Consider the following 25,470-nt stretch of genomic DNA (forward strand, 5'->3'; position numbering starts at 1 on the left):
CGATATCATGGTCTACTGCCTGGGTCTTATACCGATCTGAAGCTGGTAGGTCAATCCCAACCCCACAAGACTGATGTCCGCCCGAAGACTGATCGATATACTACAGCGCCATGCTTCCGCTCATCATTTACACCTGACAAGCAGGCGGTTCTTCATCGGACCGATACCTGAAGGCTGGATCCATGGACACCGCAAATCCTGGTACAAATCTCGGCTGCGATATAAAAACTACACCTCCCACACATTGTCGTTCAATGCAAATCCAGTTTCTACTCACTACAGTCAACTTGGCGAGAACCAGAGCCAAGATCAAAATCAGGCTGCTCTCTCGCCGCCTACGTTGGAGGAGGTCGCTCTTACATTCACTCATACCAATGAAGATTCTGGAACCGAACCGGATGACACAGAAGCCGAGTTAGAATACGAGCAAGAGTCAAGCGATGGGCCTACGGGCGAGCTTCGCACTCTTACTCACCCTGAAGAAACACAGGAAACAGAGCCTACAGGGATCGAGACGGAGGCAGCGGAGCAAATCGAAGATGAAGGGCCTTCAGACCATGATATCTCAGATGAAGATTCCAATGCTACGCCGAGAGCAACATCAAGAGGACAGGAGCAGGTGTACGACAATACGATTGGATCTTCGTCTTTTGTGACCGCCAGAGAATTTGAATCTAGTTCCGCAGAAACAGATCAAACGTCATCTACGATACATGCTCCAGGATTGCAGATTCCTAACCAGCGACCTCAATCGCAAGCATCGCAGGCCGTGAGCTTTGCAGGCCAACACGGCCAGAGTCCGTTGATAACTACCAATTCTGCCGCAATAAGCGACACCGAATCTACTACGCCGTTGTTCAAATCGAAAGTCAAAGAGCAGCAGAAGTTGAAGAACAAATCCAGCAAGATTTCTGGCACAACCCGGTTCACGCTGGAGCACCAAGAGCCCCAGAATGAGGATGAAGCGCGCCAAGAAAGTTTTGAGCCTGGAAGGAACGTGCCCCAGCGATTGACCAGGAAAGTTGCGAAATACAACGCGAAACATATGAAAGACAAACAGCAAAGGCTTCGCTCTCGTATCGCCAAGACCGGAGATACCATTGCCGCGAACCGTCCTCGTCGACGAAAACTACAGGATGGGGAGATTGTCAAAGCTGAGAGAATGCTTGTTAGCGTTCAAGAGACGCCCAAAGAGGATTTGCCTTCCGATTACAGTGAGAATGACAGCTTCCGGATGGACACTCGCAATGTGGATAAGTGGCGAGAGTATTTGGTTGTCTGTCGGAAGAGTTCGGCGGAGCACGCACCCTTTGCTCTGCAAATGTATCGCACACGCGTAATTCCTGACGCACAGAGGATCAATAACAAAACCCGCCCTTACTACGAGATCCAGTTAAATCACAGGAACACTAATGTCAACCTCTACTCTGCTCTTGATAAGACCCTCGTGGTCTGGCATCCTCGCATACGCGGCACCAAAATCTACATCATCCGTCCTAAGTCAACTGCTCATGCTTCTGAATGGTACACTTTTATTCGACAAGTGCTAGGCTGGCAGCGGCCAACCAAGCTACCTATCAACGTACCTGATCTTGGGATTTCTTTGGTATTCAAACATCCGTTTGAACGACTCGAGGCTCATCTCGGAGCAACACATGATGACAATCGCCACACTACGCTCGTGACTCGATCTACGGCGGACGTGAGGTACGCCGCCAAATCCATTATCCGCGGCTGTATGGAACTTCTCGAGGGCCGCCCTGAATGGGCAGATGTTCTGCGCGCTTGGTCTAAGACGGAGAAAATGGGTCTTGCCTGGAAACGGTATGATCGTTTAGAGTGGATCTTCGGGTCTAATGAGGAAAACATGTACGGGACGATGGCAATGGAATCGTCGCATGAGCTTGAACTGCGCCCTCGCCATCATTATTCTACCACGATAAAGCAGGCAGGCAAGAAGGAAGAGGAGCCATCGCCGGTCGAGGGATTCTTGATCCGACTTACCTCTCAGAAGGGTGTGCATCAAAGAAAGAACAAGATGTTTTTCAAGCGATTGTACTTCTTCACGCAGGATCATTACTTGTTGTTCTGTAGGCCAGCCAAGGCTTGGCCGCCAACTCCGCCGAAGCTTATTCCGACAGGCGAGGATGAGAGTGTACCAACCTATCGCCAACTCATGGATGAGATGCCGAATTCTTGGGAGATCAATCCATACCCAATCCTGGATGGTGACATTGCGTGGTTGTCAAGCGGAAACCCCGATTTTGTTCAAAGGCATGACGAGGAAGCTTATGCCCAATTGCAAAGAAACGTGCACAATACCAGTCGTGCAGATGGTTATATCGATCTTTGTCGAGTGAAAGAGGTGCGCCGTATTCAGCGCGGGAGTAGTCCCGCGGACCCTAATATCTCAGAAGGTCCCGCTGTGGACTTCCAGCCGGAAGCAGCAGACTCCAGACGAGACGACGGTTCCACGAAGCAGTTCGACGACGACAGAATACTCGAACTGGAGTTGGACAATGGCCTAGTGGTTCGCTTGCAGGCGTACGACACTGCCTCTCGAGATGAGTGGGTCAAGCGGCTGGATGCATTGGTGAAATATTGGACCATACGCAACGCGGACGATTTTCACGAGCTCCAGGCCGTGCGACAACGGAACCTCAAGTTGCTGGACATCGATGAGGAAATGGAGTCAATCGTCGGGCAATTCGCGAAGAAGTGGGAGGTGAAGAAGGCCGAGGCCTCGCCTCACCTCCACAACATTTGCTCGTTAGTGGGCTGTCGCACGATCAAGATGTCTGGCCATCTGTATCGCAAACCGCGTCGGCATGCTACTTTTACCCGATGCAATGTGCTCCTTACTGCCGGGCAACTTCTTGTCTTCCGGAGCACGCTGCGCAAAGGGAATGGCGTTCAGATCCCACACATCCACCAAGAGCACGAAACGACTATCGACCTTCGAGACTGCTACATTTACTCTGGACTCGCCACTGAGTCTGATTTGCTGTACGCCAACCAGACATTCGATAGCAATAACCCAGGTCTCCACGCTCTGCCGCGAGTGTATCTCACTTCGGGCACCTACACCAGCCGCGACGAGGATACGTCTATCACTTTTGTTATCTGGCAACCTCTCAGCAAAAGCTTTTTCCGCGCCCAGGAGAAAGGAGCAAAGGGCGAAGCCAAGCGCTCTCTCCACCATGTCTCCACATTGGGCAAGCACGGTCGTACCATCGTGTTCAAGGCACGCAGCCGCGTCGAGAAAGACCGCTGGGTGCTGAGTATCTCGTCAGAGATCGACAGACTTCAAGAAGAGAGACAGGAAGACATCCGCATTGTTTCTCTATAATGTCATTTATTCTCTCGTTTCCCTTGCACGAACACGCATAGCATTGGGTTTACATGTTTTTTGTATCGCGGAGGTTCTATATTTTATACATCAGAGCTCGCCATTGAAGATAATACTATGACATGTTCACAAATCTATCCACGCATCGCATATTCCAAACTCAATGTAATTGGCTCTTTTCACTCAAATGCAGGCTCCTCCATTCGGACGGCTTCCTTCAAGACCCGGTCACGCACATTCTGTCGGTAGTTCTCCTCGTCGTCTAGCTTCCCTGCCTCCCAATCCTGCCACTTCAACCACCGGAAGCGTGGGGATATCACACCGACCACTCGGCCTGTGATCAAACTGATACTCACCGGACCGTAAGTATTACTATCAAGCGTCCTCTTCGGATCCTCCGCATCGCCCTCCAACCAAACATGGTTAAAGGGAACAATCTGAGTGCGTTTCATGCACGGTTCCCGAGTCGTAATCCGGTCTCCAGGAAGTCCAACAACGCGCTTGATAGCGACATGCGAAGAATTGGCCGGTGACCTGCAAAAACACTATTAGTCTCGCTGTCTGTTCGCGCGGAATCCAGAGTCTCATACCGGAAAGTCACCACCATTCCCCGCTCAAGGCGTCTCTTTATCTGTCTTTGCCACGGCCATGTCGCGCCATACGGCCACATACTGACTAGTATCATATCGCTCTTGGTCTGTGTCTGCTCGTAGTCTTCGTTTAGGTATGGTGTCATTGACGGCCCGCGCACCCACATCAGTCGCGCCACGTGTTCGGAGAAGAAAAGGCCAATTGGGACGAGGGTTCCGAATATTCGGAGCGCGCGACACGTTCGTCGGACTGGTGTTGGGAGGGCGGCATAGCGCTCGCGTATGCTGGATATGAAAGTTGGGAGGAAGCGTTTGCGCACGAGGCTTGGGCCTGCAGTGGTGTGCGCGGCTAATGAGGGATATTTTTGTAGTTCTGGACCGGTGTTTGCTGTGGCGGGTTTCTTGGAGAGTCTCTTGGCCTCGTATGGATCGAGGATGCGCATGGGCTTTGAGGGTTGTTGGTTTGGGGGTGGCATGTTGGTGGTGTTGTGCGGAGCTGTTGGCGCGGAATTTGGGTTGGTGAGGATAACTCAAGTGAGATGCAGATCATATGACCATTCTTTAAAGCTTTTGGGGAGCAATTAGCGGAGGATGCGACGATTTCGAGGGGATTTTGAAGCTCGCGCGATCTTCGGAGTCGATAATTGATAGCGGAGCTGTTGTTTGCATTGTGTTTGCACCGGCTACCAGGCAGCTGACGCTGCTTAGTCTTGGTAAGTGATTTCTTCTACGATTGTGCAAAGGGTATGGAATGACAATTATTATTTTCCTTTACTGGAATTCCTCGAACAGGCTGGTAATGGGAGATCCTGGAGTAACGATAGCCCAATGGTGGAACCCCAGCCCTCCGTCAAGGCTCTGTTAAACCCTCTGTCAATTCTCCATCAGTCATTCAAATCGTTACGCATACAGGGCGGGGAGTCCAAGATGCATGTCCCCAGGAATTGCCAGAAAGAAGCAAAAGCTCTGACATAGTATGAATTTTTTGCGTATTGTGCCAATGCAGTCATGGTGTGCGCTCGCGCAGCCTTCTTGTCATCACGGGAAGACTCACTGACATCTTTGGCTGAGACGTTCGTAGCTTGAACGGCAGGTTTTTGGGCAGCTTCGAAGTGATCTTTGGCAGTATCTGCCCCAGTGACCTTATTGGAGGCTTTATCGGCAACCCTTTTTTCTTTTCAAATCTTTCCCCGAATTTTGTCAGCTGCCTTGGTGAGTTAGTCGTTGACAGGCAGATCCTGTTCAGTAGGAGGAAAAATTTGGCTGTCAAAGATTAGCTTCTACTCTTGATCCCAGAAGCGAACATGGAGGTGACTTACGGAATCGCATCCTCGTATGCATTCTCATCCTTCTGTTCGAAATTGCAAAAGATGACCCGCTCAAGCTTGCCCTCGTTTCCAGGTGCCTCCAGAAACTTACGCACTTCATCAGCAGCAGCCAGTGCAGCCTTACCACTGGGGTAACCATAGACTCCTGTGCTGATAGCTGCAAATGCGATGCTCTTCACATTGTACTCGACCGCCTCCTCTAGACTACGTCGATAGCACGAACGAAGCAGAATCTCCGGACGGGCTGGGTCACCGCGCTTCTCTTTTTGGTAGACGGGGCCCACAGTATGAATTACGTTCTTGCAGGGGAGATGGTAACCTGCAGTGGTTTTGGCATCCCCGATGTCACAACCGTCCAGGTCCTTGCATTCATCAAGCAGCTCGGGACCAGCAGCTCGATGAATTGCACCATCGACACCACCACCGCCGAGCAAAGATTGATTAGCAGCATTGACGATACCGTCGACTTGCAGCTTCGTGATGTCGGAGCGGATGAGCGAGATGATGTCATTGATGGTCTGAGATGGGATGTTGCTGGATGAAGATGCCGGGACTAGCTTCTTCAGCCGGTACAGGCGTGAGACAGTGGGGATCTCTGCCAAGGAAATGAGAGATGCCATTCTTGGCGAACGTGATTGGTGATTATAGAGAGGTGACAGGTCAGAGAGTCAACGAGGCTAGGTCAGTGACCTCAACACGGTCACTTTTCGATTTGTACATATTTGGTCACGTGCCAAGGCAACCACAAGGCAAGACTTGCAGTTCTTGTCGATCAATTGTCTCAAGGAGAGTTTAATCCTTGCAGAAATCAGGATGCCCTGTTTTTTTGTCTTCGGTGAATTGATTCCACGTCGGTGTGGCGAGAGACCTCAGATGAGATGTATATGTAGAGATCTCCGCTCCCAGCACGGAACACTTGAATAGCCAAACCACTAGATCCATATTTAGAACCCTAGTAACAATGAGACCTTCGTATTCAATAAAGATGTTCACGATCAATCGATCGACTAGCTGGCCACGCATCTCGCAATCAACGAAGAGACACGACCAAAGACTACTCTCATTCCGGTATGGACTGTCATAGCGCGTTGCATCTACACCTGCCTCCTGCGACTAACGCAGATCGAGCCCCAGTAAGATAACTGCATATGATACTATTGATCAAAAACAAAGCCCAGAAACAAGGCATGGCGCCAACCGTAGGCGAAGCTTAAACAACGGAAATCATACGATTGCTGCAGCAGATGCCAACTCTGGGCACAGCGTCCGCGGGCTTGTCCTCATCGATGGGGACAGCGAGATGTCATATTGGGAATGGACTCGATCGCCTTCTACATTCGGCAACTTGCATTGCATGAGCTGCACGCTGGCCAAAGGAACTTCGCCCATGCACTTCGCTTCTTGACTAGCCCTTCCGCCCTGCCGCATCTCACTGGTCTCCTGCCCACAAAGGTACCAGGCATGGGCATCGGGGTCTGGTCCAAGGATTCCCCGCTTGAAGATGGATAGTGGCGGGTTCTTCCAGCGGGGAACACATTCTGGTTTCTCCAAGACCAAGACCTCGGTAACACATGAACCCCCAGATCGATCCTATCGTGACCTGTGTCTTCAGAATTTTTTTCTTTTCCCCGTTTCCTTTCCTTGGTTGAGAACCGAACAACACAAAGTACGGACCCAAATGGGGACATAAGCGTTGGCTCGACTGAGAGGCAAACGTACGGTCCATCAGGGTCAAGGCCAGATCGCCGCTCTAAGGACCTCTTTGGCCCCGATGCGCAGATACAGTGTCTTTCCCAGTTGGCACTAGGACGATTTCCACATCCGCCATCGGCCAGCCACCACGGACACTCTGGTAAATAAGGCAGATTGGACCCATCAGGTCGGGACAGTTCTCCCTGTTTGTTCCAGACCTTGTCAGGTCCCCGGCCGGCCACCCCAATCCCTCCCCTTCCCATGGACGAGAGTCGAGAAACCCGGGAATCAAAAAGAAAAAAAAAGGGGGAGTAGGAGTGGGTTTTTGCCCTCGAACTCGAATCTGAAGTGGAGCCCGCGAACCTTTACCGATGACGAAGCGGTGCGGTGGAGAAAAAAAGTCCCCGAGAGAAAGACACCGTTTAGCTGTCATGGCCCTCATGCCCAGATTCGAACGTGGATCGGGTGCGGGGCCTCCATTGCCATGTGTCTGGTCGATAGTCGCGCTGGTTGATTTGATTGAAGATTGCCGATCCTTCGGCTTTTCGCTGCAAATCCCGCGGGACCGGAGAATTCCCTTCTGGAGCAGAGTGATCGGGATGTCTTTGAGCCGCTTGCTTCTGAATGTCTCCGTATGATGTGGCCTAAATCTAAGAAATCTCTTTTCCTATCCCTATCTCCAACTTTAGATCGTCTATTTGTTGATTTCCTCGTCAAGGGTGCAGATCAACCACCGTCGAGCCTAGAGCTTCACGGTTAACACTTTCCGCTTTACCGTGGAGCTCGGATCTTCCATATCGTTCATACATGTGCCCTCACATACATCATCCTTCAGATCATCTTCCACGGAGATTAGACATCGAACACCGGCGAGAATCGTCGATTACCAGCCACTAGTCAGTGAGGCGCACAAACTTTCCCAATTTCTTAGTGAGATCCGCCAAGGGGGGGGGGGCGAAGAGTGGATGCGACTATTTGCTCCATGTTTCCCATGGCCCGCCCGTCTTCGAGAACATCAATATCTGAACCTGGGAAAAAAAATCCGGCTACTCCAGCTCCAACGGCGAGTAGAGTTTTTATCGCGAAGCATCGGGTATATATCCATCGTGGAAAGAAAGATCGAAAGGAGAGCATCCTTTATTGTTATCCGTTTTGCTCGATTCGTCTCCGGTGGGCCTCTGCTGTGGCGATTACTGAACCCTCAGTCATCTTGAACAGTGCGCAGTGGGTGCGCGTCACATAATGCTCAGTACAGTAGAGACATGCTCGGCATGCCTCAGGCCGCTGGGCCCTGGTCTACACCGGGGCCAAGAAATTGACAGGAGACATGTCACAACTTTGCCATCAGCCTAGCTTCCTCATTCCGATGGTAGACAAAGGCCCTACTGTATCAAAACAAGTTGCCACGAACGAGTTTTTGTCGATAGTCGATCGGTCTCGCACGAGCACTAAACATCGGGATGTCTGCTTTTCCCTGTCGAGGGAGCTTGTGAGCTCTTGGGTACTTGTTGTGATTCAGCGATCGAAAGGTTCTGTGTCAGTTACACTAGACATACATCTGCAGGATCCCACGCCTGCATATGATAGGCTTCGATCTTCGTGCTTGATACGTACTAGTCCTCAGTTGCCTCGTAGTGCCGGCCGAAACTATATTGAGACGGCGATCTGTCTCGACTTGGGACATGACAGTCTATGGCGCCGGGAACATTCCGCGTACTTTGTTCATCTTCCTCAGGGTCTGAGCAGCCTCGCGCGTGTTCATGCATCACAAACACCCGGGATAGTTTCGAAAGTTGAGTCCTTCGTACTTCTGTTGGAACAAGGGGGGTGATCCTAATCAAGGTTGTGTCCGACGCCCCTGGTTTGCGACAAACCCTGGTGGCTTGAGGGCCAACTTTCCTAAACACTTATGGACTCTAATCTATCTAAGCGCTCACCATGCTATAATTATCCGGACTTTGAAACAGCCCAGAACGTCAAAGTGCAGGGGACATTCAGACCCCGCAAACTATAAAGTATTTATGCTCCTGGGCTTATGGACAGGGATTTGTTCCAAATACGCCAAAGACTCCAATAATGGTGCCAAGTACGAGAACGTGTCCCATCACTTCATCCCAATCAAGCCAAAACTAATCATCAAATTAATATGAACGAAGCCCCGCGCTCTTCAGTCTTCTGCAGTTCTCACTGAGCATGTCATGTTAAGGCCATATCACACGCACGCTGCAGACGCAAGTTCCCGCTTGCGTATTTTGGCAGCTGCCGGTAAATGGATCTTTGCATTAGCCGTCCAGACCGCCTTGACCGCCTTCCAGAGCCGCCAGATGAAGAGTTCAATGACAGCGGAGCTACCTAACGGCAAACTTGATGGTGATTCCCAACAGGAAATATATCGCCGTATCATCCGTAACGTCACATATTTCTATCCATCTTATGTGTACTTCGAAGTTTTCACGTTCCTAAGTTTCTGCAAACTTAAAAATGGAAGTGTTCAAGCAGCCAATGGCCAGCGCAAGTCCGTCTCCACTGAAGGGTTCCCCCTCCCTCTCGAACCAAGGACGACTTCTGTCTCCACGAGAACTGGCACGAGGAAAAAATAGGGAACAGGTTCGGTTCAAGTACCACAGCCCCCCCCCAATCGGCCCCCCTCCTCCTTAGCTGCAGGAGCTACGAGGAAAGAAGCTCATCGCATGAACCTGCCCAGCTTCTTAGCCAATAGCTAGCTCAACTCATGGGTATGGAAATGCTTCAAGGGGAAGGAGACAAGAGTCACTAGTGGACACCCGCGAAATGAGCAGATTTGTGCGATCGACGAGAAACACGACAGGAGTAGAAAAGGTGCAGGGGGTGGATCAAAAACGGAGACAACCTCCGGGCCCATTGTTCGAATGGCGGGAAAACGGCTCAGGGAATCTCGGCAGCGAGCGTCAATCTTACCCATTACTCATCGGATCGACTCTGGCGCTCTCATCTCCTCTGCTCTATTGCTCCTCTCCTCCTGATCCGGTCAAGCCGAAATCTTGTCCTCCCCGCCGATCGAAGCGGTCTGTTGCGGTGGGTCTGGAAACGGTCCGGCTTGTTATAGTCCTTTAGTACTGCGCCTCTCCCCCGTTATGGGGAATTGCCCTAAACGTCTCACGCATCCAATGCATCAGACACCATAGCGTCACCCCATGACTCGAGTAAGCCCACCAGTTGATCGGAGAGACTGACTTTTCTTCGGGAGATGGCCGAACCAACCCAACGGGACGGACTATAGGCTGAAGAGGGATACAGTCTCTTTTCGGCCTTGACCTTTCCCGGGTCTGCTGAGGTGTTAGGTGGCTGTGCTAGGACTTCAAACTGGAACGTGCAGAAGCTGCCGTTGAATCACAGTGCTGTGGTGGCTCTCCCCCCCCCCCTTGCCGTTTTTCCTCCACTTGACGAAAATCCTGTTCTGTGTCCACCTGCTTTTTGGCAGCCCTGAGATGACTGACTCGTGGATGAGGCTACTGGGAAGCTAGATGAGATGGCGGTGGCGGGTCAACAAACCTTTCTAAGTGCCTTCACGCCTCACGATGAGGAGCCAAGCCGTTGGCAATTAGTTCGGAGCTAGTATCAAGGCATGTTACCCGTGTACCAATGTATACCAATGTATACATTACATGCCAGATCTAACACACAGCCTAGCCGGTCCCGATGAGCAGTTCGGGGTCATTCACCCTGGTCCTAGTCGAGAAATATCGAGATTGAATTTCCCAATAGCGCTCCTTGGGGGCTGGCAGGGATATTAACACCGTCAAGTCGTAAGATCGTACTACCATGACCTCTGATGTGACTTGCGAGCCCGTTCTGGCCTGCTGCAGGACTGCCCTGGTGGTCTCCTTGGTCCTTCTTGACTCCAGTCTGTCATTCTTAGAGACCTGCAGATGGGCCATTCATTCGCAACCCGGGCACAGCTGTCAAGTTTCCTGTTCGAGTTTAGAGATTCGCGCGGGATTACTGGATGAGTCCCCACAGCTCGGAGAATTCCAGCAACCCCCTTATCCCTTGGCTCTGGCATGAATGATCGATTTTCGGCTCTGATTCTGGTTGGCACACACACGTGAAAATCAAGATCCCTGACGATCCATGGCGTCAGCCCGGACATTTGACTATGTCGAGCTCGTTGGGCTGGTGGCAGGACTTTGGCTTCTTGCAGCTGCACAACGGCTGAAACCGCCATCCCAGGCGGGTCGACCATGCATCGATGGATCCCTGATTCATGTAGGTGTCGACAGAGTCTAGTGTGTCGTGGCACCCCTTTTTTTTCCATTTCTTATTTTTTTTTCTCCTCTTCCATTTGGGGGTGTCATTTTTTCCACGCCTGTCAATGGGTGCAATCCGACGTGAGGCCAACATACTGGCAGGTTGGAGAATGTGGGATTCCGCAGTGATCAGCTATCGCTTTTTGGTCCAGCTTAGCAGAGTCCATCTGAAAAGTGAACTCCCCCCCAAAAGGTCTCAAATTGGGATCGGATCTTAATCTCTTTCCTGAAGAAGCAAAGGCGTTGTCGCTCCCATTCCCATACGGTCAGGATTATCTGATCGGCCTGCTAGCCATGGACTCCATGGACTCCTTGGTCCCACTCTCCCAACTGTCTCCCCATCTTATAGGTGAATTTCGCAGAGCTCCCAGCCTTTTTACTCAGCTCAAGTCATGCGTCCAACGGTCCTAACGGTGTGCCCCTCTCGGCAGCCCCCCCTATGGTCGATCATACTAGAAGCTTTGGTAGTCGGGAATACGGACTAGCCTTGATGATATTTGTTACCCAGACCCTTGCTAGCTTCGTTTCTCGGGCGAGTTCAGTGTGTATACTCCTAAATGACACGGTAGCTGGAAGGATTTGAAGGTTTTGGCTATGCTTATAGTTTTTTTGTTTTTGTTCAACTTTTTTTTTTTTTGGGGGGGGGGGGTTTACGGCGCGTTCACGGTGGCCCAACTAAGAACCGATTCCCACCACCCACCCCACAGCTAAGTTGCGCCCAGCACGAAGTCTGCTAGCGTGCAAAACTATTCAGCTTCTGGATGCGTTGGTGGGCGGATGCATGGCTGCCTCTGAAAAACAAGGCAACCAAGGCCTTGGAGCCGGCGGCTCCGGCGTGCATTTCCGTGTCGAAACCGCCACCGTTCAACCAATCGCGCGACCGGATCCCTCAGTACAGCGTATTGCATCTGCGACCGGCCACGATTGCGATAGTTCAGATCGAAAGCATCTCTCGACTCTGCGCACCTGCGGCGGAAGCCGGGCCAACATGCAAAGAGATTTTGGAGACAGTTCAAACTCTGCGCACATGCAGTGGAGCAGATTCCAACGAGGTGACCTACCGTGCATGCACCGGATCCGAATCTCAAATCTCAGGCGCACAGAACGCATCGCTCGGTGGCTGAAACGCTGCGATCTGGGTGGTGCGCTGGCTCGGCTGCGATGCAGTCATGTAGATCGATTCTTCGCGTTGGATCGAGCCCCCGTGTTTCGACGATCCGATCCGAACAGGAGGTCGCCTCATTTGCATACCGACTGCAGATACAATACGTGCCACGAACCATTGGATCGAATCGAGTCATCGTACTGAGATCAAAGTTAGAGAGCGGATGTCCAGGGTCGAACCAAGATCCAGGAAGATCTTGAGAGAAAGTTTGTAACGTTTGGGCCCTGCGACTAGTCGGTTCAGGGCCGACCGTTAGGAGCCATGAACCCGCTATGGGTCCCGTCTGTGCGCAGACGCCCCCCCTCTCTCAACTAACGTGTGATGAGATTCTCATGCGAGGCTGGCGGAGGTACCGTAGACCCGGTATCTTCCCAGATCATTCAGACTGGGATCAAGGGTGAAGGGGGCAAAGGGGTGGGGGGGGCGGGGAAAACTCGCGGAAAAATAGCACGAATCGCATGGGAGGTGACATAGTGGTCAGAAAGTCTGGAAGGGGGCCAAAGCGAAAGAAGATGGCCATGAATTGTCCGGTCAGCTTCAGGGAACAACAAAGGAACAAATCCATGTTTTCATATTTCCATATTTTGCCTATTGTTTGCCATGTGCTAGAGACGGCACAGAAGGTACGCGAAACCCGAACCGGCAAGGACAGACGGACGATGACCTTCAATCATGCTACGTCACCGGGCTCTTCCCCATTTACCTTCGCAAGAGCCGAGATGGCGTTGCGATCAAGCCAATAGCCTTTTTGGTGTAGTCCGATCTCGATCCAAAGCTTGTGCCATGCGAGGTGGGCTGAATGTCGGAGTCTCTGCTGTAGGGGGGAAGTGTGCGCCGTCCATTCGATGCCCTGGTGTTTGGTGACGTCGGGTGCCTCAGTGGGCGATCGATGGTGGTTGATCGCGACAGTAAAACATGTTCAGCCACGGGAGATCGGAAAGCTGTACCAATAATTCTTTCATTGGATTCCCGGCATTGATCCAGTTGCGGTTCTAATACGGATGGGTTGTGTGACAGTGGCTTCTTTACCCCCCCCCCCCCTCCATTCCTCAGATCTTGAGGGCATGTCGTGGCTAGATCTGCTTATCCAGGCACCCGAGTCGGTATGGTGTACACGTACTATAGGTACTATGCTCCTGACACCGAGCCCTCAGTCGGGAGCCCTGGAACAGTACCCGCAACATCGATCCGTGGGAAACGAGATCTGAACACACTTGGCGCCCGAGGCCGGAATCGAGATCTCCACGTGACAGCTATGGAGCGAGTGAGGAATCAGTGATTGCGCGTGGTAGCCTGAGAGAATCGATTTGACCGTCGAGTCCAGGAGTATCGTTGCACCGGTGTACCTGTACGCCGGTGTTCCTGCGCAAGGTCGTACTAAGGTGAAGAGACACCTACAATAAGTAGGATAGGATGGGAGTAGGCCAGGCTGCCTACACACACCTACCCCTACACCTACATCTACATCTACATCTACACCTGTACCTACACCTAGGCTACTCCGTAGCCTAGGAAGGCACCTTGGCAACTAGGGACGAGTCAACACGATAGGTACTATTGCCATCTCCACCGATCCGCAGTTCGCCAGTATTGTAATTTGCCTCTCCAAGAAAAACGGGGTCATGACCGATCTCGAATTTCTTGGTATCTGACCTCCCGAGTCACCTTGACCTGAGTGACTTGGCCTTTGAAGTTACCCAGTGGCCTCCCTATACCGATGGTTACTAAGTTACCGTAGGTCTCTCCCTTTCCCACTTGGGACTTCCACTGCCCTTCTACTCGGGGTACCCGCTTCTCATCGATCCACTTGATTCCTCCGATATTTTGGATTTTATTTTTTTTTTATTTCTATTTTCAATTTTAGATTATCCTCTATTTTCCATTTTTCCCGTTTGGTATTTTTTTTACTTTTTCTAATATTCCTTTATAATTCTCTTTATTTTAAACTTCCTTTTACTGTATGATACCTTACCCACTCGTTCATTCCAATCTGAGGCCCGAAACGAAGTAGCCTCGATCCCCTGTCCTTTTGGCTTTCCTTCCCCCCCCTCTTTCTGTCTCGCTCATATATCGATCGCTGGATCGAAATCTGACTTTATTTAACTCTCCATTCCACCTCGTGCATCTTTTTTGGCGCCTCATATTTGGATTTGCATTCCCTGGACATTCCCCCCTCCACGTTACAATTCGACCCGTCCAACATCCCTTGCATCACTTGCCCATCACGATCTATCTAGGATCCTTTGGACTGATTTTTGATTTTTATTATTTTTTTATCTGTCATTATCATTGTTTCCTGACACTTCGGACCCGACTTAGAAGACTCGCTACCTCCCGATAGAAAACAGTGGTAGAGAAAAAGGAGTAGTATACTTTTTCTCTCTCTCGCCCGATCGCAGACCCGCGCCACACTCAACTTCGGTTCACGAGGATCTCGGTTCCCTCCTACGTGAACTTCGCATCTCTCCGATCTTTCCGGCACTCGCACGAACTGGGGAAATCTCGCTGCTTGGCTTTTCTTTTTGAGATCGGATCGCTGCCAACGCGACTATTTCTTCACTCGCTTTCCCCCCCTCCACCTGACATCCTTCCCACCGACCCAGATTCCCAAGTTCCAAGGCACTGCATACTCGGTCGATGAGGACTGCTCTGTTGTGACACGCAACCCAATCTTCTAGCAAAGTACGTGATGGGGTCTTTGGAAGCCGCACCAAGGCACAGGTTGGTTTGGCTTGCTCATCGGTCTGAACGACAATGCTGACTTTCGCGACAGAGACCCTTTGCCCGCCCTCGGTGGTTTCAGAGGCAAGGACTCGGGATTCAAACACCCCATCTCATCGCCCATCATCCCCCTCCACTCCTCCAGCATGTATTCCGGTCAACAATCACCCTACTCCTACGCGCCCGCGACCAACGCCGCACCCCAACCCGGTTACATTTCACCGCCAGAGTCGCGCCGGGTCATCGAGGATGAAAAAGACAAGGCCACACCCCGCCAATCCCTCCCATCCATTCACGAGGCCCTCGACCTTCCTTATCCCGCTCCCACCTCCGCTCCTCAATCACAACCTGGTCACGCTGCACCGCCATCACATCTGGTCGGGCGCTCCGCGGAAGGCCCGTCAGGGCCCCCCAACCCTTTCTCTAATGGTCCTGCTTCGGGCTCCCTGCTGCGGGAAGCGGGCTACCCCCACCAGAATCAACTCCAGACTGAGGCCTCGCGCAACAGTCTAGCCTCGATCAACACGACCGATTCACGGAACCCGTCGCTCCACTCCCTCAGCACCGGCAAGTCACCGACCCAGAGCGCCAAAACCGGCATTACCTCGGTGACAGGCTCCCAAAATTCCTCCGGTTATGAGTACAGCGCGCCGCCATCCGCCGGCAGCGTCGCCTCCCCCAATGGCTACACACATTTCCCTCCCAACTATTCCTACCCTCAGCCGCCGAACGGCACGTCATACTCCTCCGGCACCCTATGATAACCGATACATGGGTGCACCACGCGTGGAAGAGGTCAAGGGTGGATTCGTGGGTCGCTCGATTCCTGGTCAGCCACATAGCGATTCGGTAAAACGACATTTGGACGTGTACGATGTGGAGACATCTCTGAATGAGGTATGAATTTTCCTCGGTTGCTTTTCTTTTTTTTCCTTTCCTTTCCCCACGTCAGCCAGCGGGCGAGAAACATGGAAAATTGCTTTCTGTCGATCAACTGAGTGTGATTTTGGTGTCAAGACCTGTGAAATTTGAGAACGGGTGGGCTGACAGCTTTTTCTACATCATTGGCACAGATCTCGGAGATGAGCACCCGAACACTTGACTTTTCACGGCACTACGCTGCTCGTGCACACCAGACACAACGGTCTGGCCCGGTCTTAGGGTCTCTGCCCTCTCTCGGGGAAGTGGAGGACATGCTCCATATGCAGCGTCGGAACCAAGATGCACTCATCCGGATACGGACGGCGGTCGTCAACCAAGAACAAGCTCTAGCGGAACAGCTGGCACAACGCAAGGCCTACAAGCCCGGAGAAGACGAGCACATGGCCATGTATCAAGAAGAATTCAAAGGTACAGGTGGATTTGCCGGGGCGGACTCGAAAAAACGGCGTGGAGTAAGTGACCATTGCCCCTGTTCTAATTTGATCTTTTGCTTCTTTTTGCCCGTTTACTCCCCGAAGCTGTCACTTGTCACCATGGTTGACTTCAGTCCTATACTCCACGTCTTCTTCATTTTTTGAGCTGTCAGTGGCTGACCACATGTTCTTCTTTGCAGAAGGCGGCCCCTCCTGGTCGTTGCCACAGCTGTAACCGAGCCGAAACACCGGAATGGCGTCGGGGTCCAGATGGTGCCCGAACGCTGTGTAACGCGTGCGGGCTTCACTACGCCAAGCTAACACGAAAAATGGGCGCGAACAAAGCGGCGACCCTGGGATCGAATCTAAAGCCCAAGAACCTTGACTCCGCATCGCCAACCAGTCATTGAAATTGGTTTTCTCTGCTACTTTATTTTCTCATGTGGCGTTGGAACAAGGCGGGAAATAGAACCAGGAGGCAAAAAGGAGTTCAGTGGCCATTATTCTTTGATCATTTCCGGATAACGTGTGTGTTCCGTTCATTCACTCGTTGGGCCCGGGCATCTCTGTTTCTTCTTCCATTTTTCTTTTCGTTGATCTTGTGTCTTTTTTTGGACCTTCCTAATTGGTGCCCTTATATAATACCCTCGCAGCGTTGGGAGCCCGGCTTCAAAGCATAGATTTTACCCTCATTTTATTTTGTCTCGGACCGGATGAGCCTGATTTTTTTTTTTTTCAAGACTGTTTTTTTATACCCTGCATGTGTCTCCGAGCCTCTCTCTGCGCGTGTTTGAGTATTTTGCGTTGTGATGTGTGTACGATCTTGGTTCTCCCAGCATACGACCTACATTGGATGAATGTTGCTTTTTTCTTTACCGTTGTACGAAGAGAATCAAATCACGATCTAACATCTGACATCTGACATCTGGAAATCTTTGTGCCGGTGGCAATATGAATCTGGATTGCATGTTACCGATCCAACAAGAATGAAAATCGAGATAAGGTCCGATGTTCGCCCAAAGGAGCAAGTATGGTTGCCACGAGGGATTTGAGTTGATTCGGCCTAGCTTTTCGTCCGGTTATGAAGTCATCTGGCGGCCGAGCTTGAATGTTTGGTTCACCCGAACTATGAGCGAGGCACTGCAACTATACCGCCTGTCAAAATATGGATTCTCGAATGTTCGCTTACCGTCGACTTTCGACTATTGTAGAAGTGGCCTCGCCATGACAGCTTTGAAAGTAAATTCCTTTAGGCGGCGATCATCTGTTTCCGTTTATGTGATAGACTGCACGGCTCGCGGAAGGGCGGAGTACAGAGTACGGGAGTTGTGCTATGTCCTATGAGGAAGGCGGCCTACTCTAAACCCCAGAGAACAGACATCGGAGATACATAAACTCAAAACCTTGGAGTGTCAAATAGTTTTCACGGCCTCCTCGCATAGCCGATAGACGCATACTAGACTCGGGTGCTGGAAAAGTGAAGATCTCCGTAAGGAAGAGATCGCAGGGAGGCCCCGGCCACCCGCGATCGATCTACGGACAGAATCTCAAATACTTCCAACGCCTCCACCAGACCCCAACGCCAAAATTACAGAATTCAGAATTAATGGAAAAAAAAAATAATGAGAAAAATCAAAGAAAGATATTCCAGACCGCCTGAGGAACGGGAGCCACCCCGCTAATCCAAATTATGGGCGTGTGGCGCGTCTCAGGATTTGTCATGGGGATGACAGCAAGCCTACTGTAGTCCCCAGAAAGAACCCCCTGCCCGGAGAGATCGGTGTCCATTCATTGGGTAATCGATCTGCGAGGTTTATTTTTTTTATTTTTTATTTTTTTTTCTTACATTACCTCCAGTTGAAAGAACGGTGAACGACAAGCGGAGTACGGGATACAGGGGAACTGAAGGATCGCCCAAGTGCCGCTAGCAGGGATATATGCAGCGATCGCGATCCATTGCAGTATTTGTAATGTTTGAAATTACCGAGGTGGTTTTTTTGAGCCTTCGCGACAGCGCATAGATACTCGGAGTTCACGCGTGGGTATTTTTCACGTTGACTTTCTGTACCTCGGCTCCCGCAAGGCTCGGATTGAGTACCAACACAGAAGACATACTTCCTTAGGCGTCCACGGAGTCGGGTACATGACCATTTTCATACCGTGTACCATAACAGGATCGAGTCCAATGGTTTCGATCACACGATTCGTGTAACCAATATGACTGCCAGATCAGATCCAGTACCCCAATCAGGGCGGACAATTCTCTAGCCTCACATCCCTGTGGAGATCATAACACCCTACTGTAGGTCATGTGTTGACCGTACACCGTTCAAACCCCGACCGGGCTTGTGCTGTAAGCTTTCCAATAAGAATTGTGAACACCCATCATGTCATAGCCTCTTGTCTAATTACTAATTATTCACTCGCCTGAAGGAATGATTTGGCAGCGAATAAGAAAAGAAGAGGCAAAAAAAAAAAATGCCAAGGAACGAATAGATGAGAACCCGCATGCACGATCAGCGTAAGCCAAAAATCGTTACTCCTCGTCAGATACTACAAGATAGGATTCTGGTCCTGGCTATGAAATTTGACTCCCAGTCGAGGTTGGTAGATCTTTCTAGTCAGATCGCGCATCGCGTTCCAACATCCGGGCGCCGGCCGAGATCGCGATTTGAACGCCACCTAACCCGATACCCGCCCCCCGAACGGTAGTCCTTCCGAAGAAAAAAAAAAACTCGACATTGCGGCCCAAGAAAGAATCAGAGACAACGGCGAAGTCCGATCGTGTCTCGTTGCGACCGTGAAGGCGAAACGGGGCCAGTGGCGTCTAAGCTCCGGTAGTATGTTCCTGGACGCGGGCGCAAATCAAAGAGCAGGGGACTACTGAACTCTCATTCGATGCCCGGTGTCAGTGGCTCGCGAGCATTGCCGAAGAACTTACGCTCCAATCTCCACTGGCGTGGTTCTCGCATGTCCGATCATCCCCTGTGGCGCACCACCGGTCTTCCCAAAACAGGATCGAGAATCGACTATACTGTGACTAGGAACCCGAAAGAGGAACCCGAGGGGTCCCCTGGATATCCTGTATAGTTCATTTTCAAATTTGGCTCAGATCGGGGATCGGGGAACGTCCCGGGTTCGGGCTACAGGAGTCTTGGTGGCTGTGGCTTCATACTTGGTAAATTGGTAAATTGGTAAAGCTTACCAAACACCGAGGTCTACCTATGAAAAGGCCACGGCCACGATCGGTCGATCAGTATTTTACCGCGCTCTCGGGCCTTCCGCACTATTCCGTAGGTGTGGATCTTCTCTATGTGTTCTGTGGCCCTTCTCTGCGTTATCTGTGTGGTGTGTTCTATTGCTTCGATCTCGTCGAACTACTTTAGGGTTCGGCAGCAGCTCTATCCGCAACCATACCGGACCTCATTCTACTTCATGGGGAATCACAAATGCCTCCCGATCAGAACTGTGTGACCTTTTTCTCCCCCTTTTGTTCCTCAAGAAGGAATAGTCGCTTTTTCTTTTCCTCCCTAGCATTCCTGATCATCTTCACTAGCGGCGGCTGAGGACGGTGGGTCGTCATTGAACCAAAGACCTGAAGACTGGGGCCCGATGTCCGCGGGAATCGGTGTGGAGGAGCCGCTGGCTTGGGTCGACTATTTGAGTTGAGATTTTCAGTATTCTCAGGGATTGTACGAGCCCCGTTGGACGTATGGGTAACGGGGTGCCTCTGGTAAGATTGGTACGTGCACATGTTACACTCGGTCACAGAGGCACAAGAGGCACAGAGTCAGAAAGGGGGCATGGAGGATACTCCCCTTGTACACTCTCAATACTCACCGTCTCTTAGGCGTCCCATGGTACCAGCTCGCTCTAGACCTGCAAGATCGCGGGAAGATGCACCGAGATCTTCTTCCCCCATGGCATGCGTCATGCATGATTTCCCCCCTTATACCACTGTGATCTTCGATTTCACGGTTACACGGCCTATTCTCGTGATCTGATCTGCCCTCTGCATGATTTCGAGTTGATCCTTACTCCTTCCAGCCCTCATTAGGTGACGTGGGATTTCAGGTGCACCTGTGTTGCCTTTTGCAACCCAGACGCACCGGTTGCCTGTTCGAGCGGTGAGACTTTTCTTAGCCTTCTGAGAATCAGATTGGGCTTTTCATTTCCATTGTAAAGGCCACGTCACTTCCCGAGCCCCCGGATGTCTGCGAGTCAGGTTCCTTCGGGCGCTGCATAGAATCGATTGCCCGCGGAGAAAACAACCGAAAGCAGTTCGTGACTTTTATGCCCCACTCAATAAGCGCCTTTGTTTTAACGAGGAACTTCGATCCATCCACTCATCGCGTTCATCTTTCCTAAGAGGGACCGGGGGGGTGTCCACCTTCTGCGCGTGCACGAGTTGCGTTTCGAGGTGGATGTACACACTCAAAGGTGGAATTCCAGGCTACTGGATTTCTAATATCCGAATATAGGTTGTGCGGGTAGATTCAATGGTCGACAAAGTGGGACAGTCTGAGAAAGTATTATTGAATTTACTGCCTCGGGAATGGGGCTCTCCCACGGGAGCAACTTGTGCGCGACCGCCCCACGCGCACGATCTTGATCGCTAGGCTTCCGATCGAGTATCCGCAAGAAGCTCAACACGGTAACTTCTCGAGCTTCGTCATAATTTGGGTCCGATTTACAAGTCCATGGCTCAGGAGAAGTCATCGCCGAGATTCTTCCACGAGCCTAAGTCTAGAACGTCCTCTCGGAGCCGTCGGAGCCGATATCGGGATTTGGTGGCGTCATCTGAATTGGGCTCTAAACCGGAACTAGCCTTAATTATGTTTTAGATTAGTTTCCTACATCGTTTCTGCTAAATCATATCTCGATATTAGGGTCTCAGATGGCTGGTGTGAGATGCTGTGGGTCGACTAGCGAACTTTGGGAATTATCGATACACTTAGCGGGATCGAAAGTCCCAAGATTGAGACAATAGATTAACAATCGCTTATCGAGCACGTTGGTCTCCGCTTTCTAAATTAATCATCATGGATTGTCGGGCCTGGAAACTGTAATCTATGGATGGTGGCCACATGGGCAGACCGCTGGTAAACATTCAAAAGGCTCGTATATTAAAAAAAAAAAAATTAGACAAGCAGCTTCGTGTACATAGTTTCCAAGTATATTGCGAAAGTCTGCTTATCTCCAGAAGGCCTTTGCGTTATTCATGATGTAATCAATGCCTTCTTTGCGCCAGGTATCCGCCTCCATGTGGCTAGTCGTATTGGCATCCAAGAACAGGTCGACGGGCATATTCGTTCCGTATGCCTCCCAGTGCACCGACTTATTCACCACCCCCGTGTTCGGGTCAAGGTCGTGGATGAAGGATGCCCACATGCTGGTCATCATAGTGCTGATATCAATGTATGACTGCGTCACGCCGGCGAAGGGTTTCCCGTAGTGATAACCTTGCCCAGCAATATTGTGAAATACAAAGGAAACTTCCTCAAAGTGGGTTGCTCCCACGAGGAGTGGCACGTCGGCTGCGTGTACATTGAATCTGTAGCAGTATGCCGGTGTAGATGTTTCCGACCAGGCTTCACACTGGCGTCGGCGGTTCGCGTGCATGGTAAAGTCTCCTGCGAACGCGGATGTCCGTCGCCATTCGTAGCCCTGTGATGGGATACGCTCGTCGCCGAGGAATTCTGGGATCCCCAGAGCCGGATCGTCGGGATATAATTTGAGGATCTCCTTTGCAACAGATGGGGGTGTCTGGAAGTCGAATCCACCATCTAGGAAATACTCCTGTGATTAGCCGTTGCGGTGCTTTTATCGTTGCACTGACCTTACCAGTCAAGTATTCATACCACTGCTCCGTAGTATTAATTCCGGTTGGTCCAAAGGCAGTGCCTTCATCTGTGTTCGTGCCAGCGAGAATAGGAACCTTGACGAACTCGTGCCTGTTCAGTTGGATACTGCCCCAATTCCGAATAAAGTCCCCATCTACCACCGGCATGAAGTTATAGTCGGAGGAGCCATCGGTGCCATTTAAAACCGAATTAAGAGTCTCGAAAGGAACTTCACGCAGACATTGCAGTGTATCCACTTCGTCAGCACAATCCACTTTTGATACCAATTCATCGTAGGTGGCCTGGAACGTAGTATAGTTGGAGGGAATAGCAGCGATAGACCCGCCCGATTCCATGATTGCCCCTCGGAATAGCTTGTCATCTCGGCCTCCATATGCTGTCAGATGATAGCCAACTGACATGGCTCCGGCAGATTCACCCCAGATGGTAACCTTAGTAGGATCACCACCAAAAGCAGCGATATTCTCCTGCACCCATTCAAGGGCCAGTCTCTGATCTCTCAGTCCAAGGTTCGTGTTTCCACTACCCCAGACCTGGCTCGAACTAATGAAGCCCCAGGCTGAGAGTCTATAGTTGAGACTGACGGCGATAAAGGGTTTACCTGAATGGTTCAGAATCACTATACACAAGAGTTGCACTCACATCTGTACATACCAATTTTCTCGGCATTCTCCACTATCGCCGACATGTTATATCGCTCGTCCGATCCTGAGCCTTCGTAGAAACCACCTCCATGGATCCAAACTCCCACTGGGAGCTTTGATTTCTTGGAGACAGACGAGCTGCGGATGACATTGATAGTCAAGCAAGCCTCAGACTGGGGATACCAGATAGAATCCGTCTACTCCAATTAGAATTGTGAAGATGGAAGATGAATGATGAGAGATATGATAGATGATTGATTCTAGAGATGAAGCTATGGATCTAGATATCATGGAGGCTGAGGCAAGGATGCGGTGAAGTGGGGCAGCATCCCAATTCAATGCGAACACCCCCCTCGCGCCGAGCGGGCTCCATGAGAGACAAGAAGCTTCCTGGGGCTATTTTCAATAGAAATGCGCCTCTCCCATTGGTCGAATCAAAATGTGGTTGGAATATTAATGTTGAAGCGTGTGTAAGCATGTAAAAGTGTCAGGTATGCTGTGGAATAGATGCCAAACCCAATTGCTTCACAAACCGCTGAAAAAGGGTCATTGGAAGTGGTTTGGTGAGGCTATCAGCAGCCTGCTCTGCGGTGGGGACGTACTGAAAGAGGCAATCATTGGATGCAGCCTTCTCCCGCACATAATGATATTTGACATCGATGTGCTTGGAGCGGGTGGTGAATTTGTCCGAAGATACGAGGGCAATGGTGCCCTGATTATCCTTATAAATGACAGTCGGCCTTGGAACGAGGGCTTGATGGCCCAGTTCGGTAAGCATGAGCTGAATCCAGGATAGATCTTGGTAACAAAGGCATGCCGCAACGTATTCAGCCTCCGTGGAAGAGAGGGTGATAAGGGTTTGCCTCTTTGATTGCCAGATGATTGCGGCGCCGGCTAGTATGAAGACGTAGCCGGTGGTCGAGAGCCGATTATCGTCGTGCGGGCTTGCCCATGAGGCATCCACGTAGGCGAATAAGGCTAGACCAACCGCAGGATGGTGGGAAAAATGAAGGCATAGACTTTTGGTGCCTTTCAGATAACGGTAGACTCGTTTGACAGCCTGGAAGTGCAGAGAAGACGGATTATGTGAATATTTCGTAAGCTTACAGACTGCCCAAGAGACGTCAGGCCTAGTGGACACCACCACCCACACGAGCGAGCCGACTTGCTCCTGGTAAAGCTGTACCATCTGTGGGGTAGCCTGAGCACCGGAATCGTAAGGGGAAAGAACCTCTTTATCGTTGAAAGGCGTCTGAATAGGTTTGACAGAAGAAAAGGTGAAGCGAGACAGAATCTTGTCGATGTAGGCTTCCTGCGAGAGATAGACGTCGCCGGCGAGGTGCACGATATCTATTGCCAGGAAACGTTTCACAATACCATTGTCCGTGAGCTGGAAGTGCTTCGAAAGGACAACCTTGAGTAGCTCAATGGAACCAGTCCCCTTTGGGGACAGAAGAAGCATATCGTCCACATGGACGAGGATATGTATGCGTTTGCCCGTATGGGTGAAAACAGAATAGTCAGCATGGGTGCGCGTGAAGCCAAGAGATAGAAGAACGCCTTTGAGGGTGTTATACCACTCAAGAGGAGCCTGGCGCAGGCCGTAAAGGCTACGCATAAGAAGACCAACTTTGCCTGGGTGGTCGTCCTTCACAATCTCAGGAAGTTCAATTTGAATAGACTCCTTCAGGTCTGCATTGAGAAATGCAGCCACGATATCAACATGATGGCAATCCCATGAATAAGCTGCATACAAAGCCATGAAGACCTTGAAGCTCATAGGACGGGCAGTGACGGCGTAGACATCGAGGAAATCCCGGCCTGGAACTTGTTGGAAGCCACGAACCACCAACCTAGCCTTGTATGTGCCGTCATCCTTGATGCGGAAGACCCAGCGTAAGGTGAGGGGCTTTCTGTTGCGTTCGCGGTCGATGATGCGCCATGTTCCATTGTCTGTATGATTTTTTAATTCCTTGTGTGTAGCCTGAAGCCATTTAGCCTTGTCGGGGCAAGCCATGGCCTCAGTCCAGGTGTCCGGGGTGTAAGGGTCGCCGGGGCGAGAGGGCAATAACTCATCGACCGCAGGAAGGACGGTATGCGCTATGAGGATAGAAGATTCTTCTACCTAAAGCTCATGAGTTTTAAGGGTATGCTTCGCTGCAAGGCGTTCCGACCGTCGAATAAAAACATCCGGATGGGGTGGAACGACTGGTGAAATGGCCTGTGGAATCAGGGTCCGACGGGTGCAAAGACACTTTATCCTGATCATGAAGGGTCGATGTAGGACTAAAGGATACAGTATCTAAGGCCTTATCATTCACATCTAAGCCCACCCGTACGGGAATAGGTGGTGGTGCCTGCAAATCCCGTACACCCCCCCCCTTCAATTTGTGCCTCCACTCCTTTATGTCTGTGTTGAAGGTGTCTGAAAAGACTATCGCTGATTGGTGGGAGGTAAGGATTAAGCTCGGGAGCA

General features: G+C 51.0%; 8 protein-coding genes across 8 annotated transcripts; 5 read left to right on the forward strand and 3 right to left on the reverse strand.

Moving 5' to 3' along the window:
* Positions 1-73: 73 nt before the first annotated feature.
* Positions 74-3,349, forward strand: N7477_007130 (sporulation-specific 71 family protein; the record flags this gene model as incomplete). Its single annotated transcript, XM_056968793.1, has 1 exon — positions 74-3,349. One exon carries the CDS (start codon positions 74-76, stop codon positions 3,347-3,349), a length of 3,276 nt encoding a protein of 1,091 aa, XP_056821589.1.
* Positions 3,350-3,528: 179 nt separating this feature from the next.
* N7477_007131 (putative mitochondrial inner membrane protease subunit Imp2) lies at positions 3,529-4,415 on the reverse strand (the record flags this gene model as incomplete). The annotated part of the gene is made up of 2 exons (XM_056968794.1): positions 3,529-3,883; positions 3,940-4,415. 2 exons carry the CDS (start codon positions 4,413-4,415, stop codon positions 3,529-3,531), a joined length of 831 nt encoding a protein of 276 aa, XP_056821590.1.
* A 741-nt stretch (positions 4,416-5,156) lies between these two features.
* On the reverse strand, positions 5,157-5,887 carry N7477_007132 (macro domain-containing protein; the record flags this gene model as incomplete). Its single annotated transcript, XM_056968795.1, has 2 exons — positions 5,157-5,202; positions 5,259-5,887. 2 exons carry the CDS (start codon positions 5,885-5,887, stop codon positions 5,157-5,159), a joined length of 675 nt encoding a protein of 224 aa, XP_056821591.1.
* A 694-nt stretch (positions 5,888-6,581) lies between these two features.
* N7477_007133 (uncharacterized protein) lies at positions 6,582-6,776 on the forward strand (the record flags this gene model as incomplete). The annotated part of the gene is made up of 1 exon (XM_056968796.1): positions 6,582-6,776. The coding sequence occupies one exon, from the start codon at positions 6,582-6,584 to the stop codon at positions 6,774-6,776; it is 195 nt and encodes a 64-aa protein (XP_056821592.1).
* A 2,259-nt stretch (positions 6,777-9,035) lies between these two features.
* N7477_007134 (uncharacterized protein) lies at positions 9,036-9,559 on the forward strand (the record flags this gene model as incomplete). Its single annotated transcript, XM_056968797.1, has 2 exons — positions 9,036-9,045; positions 9,141-9,559. 2 exons carry the CDS (start codon positions 9,036-9,038, stop codon positions 9,557-9,559), a joined length of 429 nt encoding a protein of 142 aa, XP_056821593.1.
* Positions 9,560-12,006: 2,447 nt separating this feature from the next.
* Positions 12,007-12,369, forward strand: N7477_007135 (uncharacterized protein; the record flags this gene model as incomplete). Its single annotated transcript, XM_056968798.1, has 1 exon — positions 12,007-12,369. One exon carries the CDS (start codon positions 12,007-12,009, stop codon positions 12,367-12,369), a length of 363 nt encoding a protein of 120 aa, XP_056821594.1.
* Positions 12,370-15,090: 2,721 nt separating this feature from the next.
* On the forward strand, positions 15,091-16,896 carry nsdD (GATA-type sexual development transcription factor NsdD; the record flags this gene model as incomplete). Its single annotated transcript, XM_056968799.1, has 5 exons — positions 15,091-15,131; positions 15,184-15,771; positions 15,854-16,028; positions 16,205-16,525; positions 16,687-16,896. Coding segments are annotated over 5 exons (1,335 nt in total), but the record flags the coding sequence as incomplete, so codon positions are not given.
* Positions 16,897-21,679: 4,783 nt separating this feature from the next.
* N7477_007137 (uncharacterized protein) lies at positions 21,680-25,011 on the reverse strand (the record flags this gene model as incomplete). The annotated part of the gene is made up of 4 exons (XM_056968800.1): positions 21,680-22,285; positions 22,326-22,951; positions 23,005-23,191; positions 23,524-25,011. 4 exons carry the CDS (start codon positions 25,009-25,011, stop codon positions 21,680-21,682), a joined length of 2,907 nt encoding a protein of 968 aa, XP_056821596.1.
* Positions 25,012-25,470: the final 459 nt, after the last annotated feature.

This window comes from Penicillium maclennaniae (genome assembly GCF_028827695.1).
Source record: "Penicillium maclennaniae strain IBT 15551 chromosome Unknown utg000006l:1.0-2513246.0:1.0-2515036.0, whole genome shotgun sequence".
Taxonomy (NCBI): domain Eukaryota; kingdom Fungi; phylum Ascomycota; class Eurotiomycetes; order Eurotiales; family Aspergillaceae; genus Penicillium; species Penicillium maclennaniae.